Here is an 8437-nt window from a genome sequence, read left to right as displayed (position 1 = left end):
GAAGGCGTTGTCTAAAATGGTGAAGAACTGATTTTCAGGAGGAGACACAATCAAAACAGAAGAGTCCACGTCGACTAAAAACATCCACCCAACTGTGAAAATGCTGTGCGTCACACATCAGACCGACTCGCACAGCAGAGACTTCAGTGGACGTTGCTATTCACCAGAACAATGTTGGTCCCAGCTGTCGCATGCATGTCGGCCGATTGTCCACGCTGCTCTGCTGACTTCTGCACAGTCAAGTGCACACTCGCCGCGGTCTTTAAAGAAAAGGCCGAATCAGGGTCACAATCAGCCTCTAGATCACGTTGTGTGTTCCCAAGAGAAGCACAGGAACTGGACTGTTCGTTAATCGGACCGAGGGCAAGTGTAATGAGTTTGGAGACGGCTGCTCCACCAGAGGACAAGTCCCGTATGTCCTACAGAAGTGTCCTAAAGCGTGGCAGTGATTCTCCAACACTTGTGTGATGGAGGTGATCCTGGACTCTGATCTTCTTTTAAAAAGGCGGCAAACAAAAACTGTATTTCTGTGCACGATAAATACAAAGTCTCTTTATTTTGGTTAAACTGTCAAAAACACTTTCATGAGGCCTGTATGTCAAGGAACGATCAATTTCTGGTTTCATATATCTTCGTCATTTACATATTTACACCACGAAAAACCATTTAGATTATTTATTTACGAAACACTACCGCTTTTGTCCATAGGGACCGCCAAAAGCAACACAAAATATAAATTCTTTGTAGAATAGTTTTGAGATTAGGCAACAAAGTACTTGGTGTGATTTTGGAAAAGATCATATTTTGGGTTTGAATAATGACGGAAGGATATTTTACATGGAAGTTACGTGACAAATAAATCAACATTGATTTCTGGTTTCACACGGGACGCAAACGACGGTCTCCTGGGTGATAGTCCGGTGTTTTTGGATCAACCCCAACCTCCTCCCCACATGGAGTTTGTCGATCTTTATTCTTCCTGCTTAACAATTGTGTTTATGACATACAACATGATTTTGTGAGTTATACACAAATTGCTTTTCATGGGTATAGCCGAGAACAGTGTACGAGAACAGTCTGGTTCATGTGGGATCCCATCACTAGCAGTAAGAAGCTACATTTCAGTGCAAGTTGATAGACACTGATTGATTTGATTGGGTTGATGTATTCCTATAATCCACAGTCAGTCAGGTGTAGAATGACCTGCCACAGCTGGACATCTGCTGCGGTCACATCGTATTAGAACAAGACTCAGTTAAAAATACACACTGATATCAAGTGGCAGCCAGTGAGACTGCTGCCATTAGTGGAAAAAAAAACCCAGATGACAAGCTGCCGTTATGGTGTCCACTTCCCCGCTGACTGACGTTAATTTGACGTGCTTTCAAACACTCTGCCGTGTAACTTGTTAACGTGTCATCTTGATGGCAAGCGCCCTGCATGCTAAACTACATAAATCATAATTAAATCAGCAGTGTGTGTTGACAGTAGATGCACGGTAGGAGAGAATGGATTTTTTAAGAGGCACGCCTTAATGATGCACCAAACATTTACATACACGTCTGTCAACATTCTGCGAGCAACTATCACGTCTGCTTTTTATGTACAATGAAGCCAAAAGGTTTCTTTGTCCTTCAGTTCATATTTATTTGTAAAATAAAGTGTTGATCATTGAAACATTTGACTAGTTAAACATATATGACACAAACATTTTATTGACTGATAAGAACACAAATATTTATCTACGATGAGTTTTCTAGCCTTACAACAGTTGGAATATACCTTTTTTTTTTAATACATGAACTGAAAATACAAAGTTACAGTAAACATGCCTTTTGATAAAAATATCTTTACAAAAAAATGTACATTTCTATACAACAGTTGTCAGTTACACTACAATTGTGGTTAAAACCTGCAACGACCCCAACAAACTGTCAGTATACCTTTTTTCCGCTTTGTTTTAAACGTCTCTTTCAGTCGATTAGTGTTTGAAATAAACATGAGGATGATTATTTACAGGGCAAAATAAAAGTGAATGTCGAGCCAGAAATGTTTTAAAGTGACCCAGATAAATTACAACAGTTAAAAGCAATAAGGGTTTTTTTTGTTGTACTTTTTGCAAAATATTTGACACATCACCATACTGCTTATTAAAGAACAGGCTACCAGCAAAAAAGATAAACGTGTAGCAGAGCCATTTCCCTTAAACATGTTTTTGTATACAAAAATAGTGCTAAATATTACACATCATCATCATTCACCAGACACTTATTTTGAAGGAGCTGCTGGACAGACTTTTTATTCAATTCTATTTTTTTCAGGCAGATTGTTGTGTTCATGAAGTTGAGGCGACCTTTCCTTCACATTCAATTAATTCTCGGTTTAAAGGGTCATTCCAACCAAATCACAAAACAATATTTCCTTATTTACCCGCGGTGGTTTGGTTTCATTTGCCCAGGTTTTGTGCTAATAAGGGTGAAGAGACTTCTGTTAATTTTCTTCGAAACGTTGAACAATTACATATAAACAAAACATTATTCAGGCTATTAATCCACATTTTGGATGGGATCCATTTTTCTATCCAAACATCTACAGAGCATGTGAGCATCTCCCAGAGTAATTAAGAAACCCAATAACCAAAATGTTGGCATCGCACGTTTCATCAAACCACGGATGTCGACATTTCTGAATCAAAAGTTTCATATCAGCCGCTATCACGCTTACAGAAAAGCACCGAGGACAAGCTGTTAAATGATTGGAATGATTTAGGCAACAGAACTACTCAAGTTTAGAATAAGCATCATCTTTAAACAATAACTCAACAGTGTAAATCAATAACAACCGACCTTAGCGGAGTTTCTTACGTAACAAACTCATGAAAGTCCTGTTTGTTTCCACCACTCCGACCCGCCTTTTGTGGACTTTCTCGCTCTTAATACTCCTTATTATACCACGAAACTTCCACCAACACTTGATCTGCCTGGATGCAAAAAGTCCACATTCACGGTATCCCTTCTTTACACTCGTGTCCAATGCCAACATTTTTTCTGACTGGACTGAATTGTGTCCGAAAAGAAACATTGTGGTTGAATTCTTCAAATGCCTTTTTTAATGCTTCAAGCACCACAAACGAAATCTATTTCACCGTAATTACACCAGAGTCTCCATGGCCTCAAAACATGTACAAATAAAATTCTTCAACTAGACACCAATAGCCTTTCTTTTTATTTCTTTGCATTTTGGGTGAAACGACTCCTGAAAGTAACAACAGCCCCGAATGACATGATTCAACTTTAACACCAATTCAGGACTTCGACCGATAATCGGTAAGTATTTCGTCCAATGACAAGAGGCCCGTCTGCTTTCCGTCCTTAAAAACACGCGTCGATGCTTCCGAGCACAAATTAAAAGCAAAAGAAGAAGAAAACATTTCAGTTTTACAAGCAGCAGCAGAGGAGGAGGAGAGACAATATCGGGCTGCAGTGGGTGCAAGGACAAAGCCAGCGGTTAATGACAGCAGAGTGTTTGATAAGAAGCCGCTTCATTGACAGCTGTGATGAATGTCGTTGGCCCACCAGCCGTTTATGCTGACAACCTCATCTCCAGCTAATACATACCAGGTGTGCCAGCTGATACGCATCATCACCTTAATTGTTGCTGCTGACCATCAGCTGGCACACCTGGCCCCACGTTAGCTGTGGATCCAACCACCTGCCTCCTTCTGAGGCTTCCTATGAAGAAAAAGCTTGAGACTACAAACAGGCCTCTGTCATTGTTTGGAGGAAATTTACTTATTAAATTTTACATATTGGGGGGGGGGGGGATTGGTGACGCGATTCCCTTTGCAGCCATATATTTATAGTCGGGTTAATTGAAATCGCTCAGCTGAAGCTGCATGACATGTTTGCACAATGTAACATATGAACCAGTAGAAATCATGCACATCATGATGTTAGTAAAATGCACCAAAATGAGTGGACGAATCATCCAACTCTGGCCAGTTCAGATCTTTCCCCAGTCTGTACTTTACTTTGTTATTTACATTTAAGGGCATTCTATTAAAAGAGTTTTTATTTCTGGTTGTTTTAAGGCTGCACAAGCCATTGTGTCATGTTCAATTATTCCATATTAATTCGTAAGCGATCTGAATCACAGATCACATACATCACATCGATAAAATCGACTCTAAAAACCTTGGCTCACTCTTGCCTACATGAGACGGAATCGATGCAGAGGGAGGGAGCAGTGGAAGGAGAAAGGGCGTTGGCTCCCGAGCAGCAGCAGCCCGTGTCGGGATGCACAGGCTGAGCGGGGAGGAGCGCATTGAGACGTCGGGGCCCTGGTCCCCGGCAGGAGGCCTGTGCCAGTGTTGGCTCTGGACCACAGGAAGCCCTTTCTGCTTCTGCAGCTTGGCAGGAGTTGGAATATATGATGGAACAGCCCCACGGGGCATTTGTGTGACAAACGGATAAAGTTATGCTCGCAGATATTGGCTTATGCATGAGTCAAATCCGAAAACCACCGTTCGTTTGTTTGTGAATCATTCTGCGGTCGCAGATTGTTCCGACTGTTCCTTTATTCATTTTGATTTTTGAACATAAAATTCATAGGAAAAAATCAGTTTGATAAATTACACTGCAAACACATTTCATCAAAGCAGCAACGGTGGATCAATGTCATGTTCCCCTCTTCCCACGTAATTTCATTTATAAATCAGAAGAAATGCCTTTATTTCATTCCCTTCTGTTTTATTTATTTCACAAACAGGATTAGCACACGATACTGTCGGCCTCTTGCAATGAAATATAAGTTGCACAGAATACCCACGAGGCCGATGCATTAAAATGGGTCTTGAATACATTTTTCTCTAGCGAGCACATCACGGTCGTTTTTTGTGCTGCACAGTTGGGCGTCTAAATGCGATTCAGCATCTCTTGAACACAATTTACAGTCCTGAATGAGAGTCTTGATCCTTCAGAGATCCTTTTCCGTCTCTTGAAGGTGACGATGAATTCTAATACCACTGACCGGGGGGGTGTCTGCTGCCTCCTCCTGAAGGGATGAAGGAGAAAACACATTATAGGGGCCCGTCTGCTCCTCAAACATCGGTGGCTATTTATAATGCTGTAAATCTGAGGAGGATTAGGCAGAGTTTTAAAGCTTGTCCGTTTTTGAATGGGCCTCAGAAATATCTCGGGGAGTGCAGAAATATTTTTTGGTCGCCCAGAAGCTGCCTCTCTAATCCTTCTGGACACGACTTATTGAGGTTCTTCTCACTGTGATGTTCTATCCTCGCTTACAGGCCCGCGAGCAAAACATTCACATATTCTCCGAGTGGGATTGTCAGGTTGTTCAATGCATGTGCCGTGAGGATAAAATGTGGAGAGGGAACTGAAGTGTAACGTGGTTTCTTAAGATGTGGATACAACTGGGACACCAAACGTTTGGACAGGCAGATGAGGGGAAAAAGGAAACTGTGGATATTTTTGCTTATATACACACAAAAAAAACTAACTTTAGAGCAGCTGACAGTTCTTTGAAGGCAAGAAGAAAGATTTATGGAATACATTCATCCATAATCCAAGTAGAAATGAAAAAGAAGCGGCAACTCAACAGCATGGACATGAAAAGATCCAAGGCAGCGTGCACACTTTTAGAAAAAGATAAGCTTACATGGGCTGTGGATGTAATGTTAACAATACTTTTACAGGTTATTGATACGTACCGTCAACCATCTAAATCTTCTTTTTGTTCACTGCAGTATTATAGCATTTCATCTTGAAGGAACAAGTTCGACATTTTTGGGGAATACACTTATTGGCTTTCTGTCAGAGACGAGACGTCGATTCATCTTGTTCAAATAAAATCAAAGCTTTCATGTTGTGTTCACACCAAAGTGCAGCCTTCTGTGGTCACTCAGAGCTCCACGACAGCACGTGATATCTGTAAACTATGAGTATAAACCATAGACCGTCTATGTCACAAACAATAATGTCGCTGTCGTATTTTTTGCCTAGATGACGTTGTTTTGAGTGTTGAGGGAGCCGCTACAACGTTAGCATAGCCTAGCACTGATCGATCTGAACCTCACTTTCTGGATTTTCCTTTGCTCGCCCGGAAGCAAAAGAAGACATCTTAACTCAACGTTAACATCAACAGCGTGCGACTCGTAAACACAGCTGAGCACAGAGGCCGACCGAGGATGTGACCGCATCATTACCCCCGCTCTCTGGCAGCAAACTCTTTACCTTAGGCCTCCACATTCATGCCCCCTTCCACACAATTCAATTAGAGGAATATTGTTTATGGGCAGTTCTGGCCCATTGGAATGCCATCATCGCTCCTTCTGTTGGATTCGGCATTAGACGCCCTTCAGTGGAGCTGGGCCTCTAAATGTCATAGAGCTTGTGATTTAGGAGATGACTAACGAATGTTTAGAGATGCTCAAGACACAGTTGGGCGGATAAGGCGTTTAATGAGGACTGGATGTAAGGCTTTAAATGGAGACTAGCTGCAAGAGCCTCCAGGACCTTCAGCAATAAGCTCACACATGCTGGAATGGATTCATCCTTACCTGATCTCAGTTGTCGATATCCGATACATGGTTCTCTATCTGGAAAGGAGAGAGAGCGAGAGAGGGTTGAAATCATGGGTAGGATTCAGCGTTTTTAAAACTGAGCACACAGGTTGTATTTAATCTTTTCCAAAGGTCAGCGCTGATGAACACTCAACAGGAGCAGCCGCGCCGACCGTCTTTGTGGTGCGTTATCACGATCTGTGATCAATGTGACCTTTCCGGAAACAAATAAATCACCTCCGCCACGTCTCCGGAAAATAATGTGTTCCATTAGCAGAGGGGCACCGAGCTTTCATCGAGGAACGGCACGGCCATGCTCGCCTGTTTTAACAGACGGCGTAATAGAGAAATCTTGTTCTAAAGCATGGCCACACAGCACAACGGAACCCAGATGAGACCAAGGACGATTACTTTGATCTCGGCGCTTGAACTCGAGAAGCTGTGCGGTGTGAAAAATGAAACCGAGCGGCCACAAGGTTTACTTTAGAAAAAAACATGAGAAATGATGTTTTAACTGCTGTATAATACGGAGCCTTCAACATGCAGATACCTTTCTATGAAGCTAAAACATTATTTAATAAAGCTGAAAGGGCAGACATCTGAACACAACAGTGTAAAGACGACAATAATTAGCTCTTTTGGTTTAGATGCTTCAGTGACATTCATATTCAATGTTTTTGGGATTATCAAAGTTAATTGCAGACTTAGATGAAATATCAAATCATGTCAAAATAAATTGTAACTTTTTTTTTTTTTTTAAAGGTGACGACCCAAAAGTCTACAGTTTTTTTTTTTTAAAGCCACAAATATTGGGCAAAAAACAATCCAGAACATTATGAATGATTTTAGTGTCGTCACACCGAGCATGGTGGCAAGAATTAGTCTACGAACAAATATTAGATCAGATTAATGATAATAGATTACAGTGTTCGACTGTCACTTCTGCTGGTTCCATCGTACTATTTTGCAGACGGCTCTTTTTGTTTAATGATATTTTGTAGGTTAGATCATTCTCTATGATACGGGCTGTACCTTCTCAGGGAAACCTTTACATACTGTTCTACTTCTATTCACAGCAGGTCTGGTCTTAAACGCTCGTCTTAGTATCTTGAGCCCTCTGCTTTAATTATAGCCTGTACGTACGTGTGTGTGTGTGTGTGTGTGTGTGTGTGTGGTGGTGGTGGTGGTGGGGGGGGGTTTGAGCCCGGGTCGACAGGGAGGAACTGTCAGTCCGGGCGCTCTCACCATTCACTCATGTGAAGCTCCCCGCTCTCTCAGATCTGTGGCCATGAATAATTCTCGAAAATTAACTTTCAGAGGGGAAGACTGTCTGCCCACTTGAGATCTCCCAAAGTGCATTGCTCTCTCCCTCCCTGTCAGGCCTGTGAGGCCGGTTTCTCTTACCAGATGGTGGTTTCCCTCCTCGTCGTAGTCGTCCTCGCCCCCGTCGGTCATCTCTCCCGCCTCCACGTCCAGCGCCCCGTCGCCCGCGTCCTCCCCAGAGTTTTCCGCCGTCTCTGACACGGACTCCTCATGCAAGGAGTTGCAGTTGTCCTCGTACTTTCTCTGAGCTTCTGAGTGAAGAAGGGCACAGAGAATTGGTTTTCTTTGCTTCACACAGAGGTAGAAAAGTTTGGTTGGCTGCTCTTTCTTTCTGTTTTTCAAAATCTGTGCAGAAACAAAGCAAAGTGTTCTCCCCACTACCGATCCGTAGAGGCAGTGCTGCTCCATACGTTCAGCTGGACAGACGTGGTTTAATCTCAACGAGTCAACAACTAACTCATTGTAGTTCTTCTACAGAACAGACAAGCATAACTGTAAGCCAAAGCATCTATTTTTTAATCCAAATAAGTATATGAT

The 8437-nt window shown here is 42.2% G+C and overlaps 1 protein-coding gene across 6 annotated transcripts in view; it reads right to left on the bottom strand.

Moving 5' to 3' along the window:
• Nucleotides 1-1622: 1622 nt before the first annotated feature.
• The window catches only part of ralyl (RALY RNA binding protein like), an 85832-nt gene continuing 79017 nt past the window's right edge, over nucleotides 1623-8437 (bottom strand). For 5 of the 6 annotated variants that reach the window (XM_031850332.1, XM_031850333.1, XM_031850334.1 and 2 more), the window contains 3 exons: nucleotides 7982-8151; nucleotides 6575-6613; nucleotides 1623-5052 (listed from right to left, as the gene is read on the bottom strand). In XM_031850332.1, coding sequence (XP_031706192.1) covers nucleotides 6581-6613; nucleotides 7982-8151 — 203 coding nt within the window. In that variant the 3' untranslated portion in view covers nucleotides 1623-5052; nucleotides 6575-6580. The remainder of the gene's footprint in view (nucleotides 5053-6574; nucleotides 6614-7981; nucleotides 8152-8437) is intronic. The other variant, XM_031850335.1, reaches the window with a different exon arrangement.

The sequence above is a fragment of the Anarrhichthys ocellatus genome, unplaced genomic scaffold (genome assembly GCF_004355925.1).
Source record: "Anarrhichthys ocellatus isolate YVR2014 unplaced genomic scaffold, GSC_Weel_1.0 scaffold10, whole genome shotgun sequence".
NCBI lineage: Eukaryota > Metazoa > Chordata > Actinopteri > Perciformes > Anarhichadidae > Anarrhichthys > Anarrhichthys ocellatus.
Note: the sequence above shows the minus strand (reverse complement) of the source record. Positions and strands in the feature narration are given on the sequence as shown.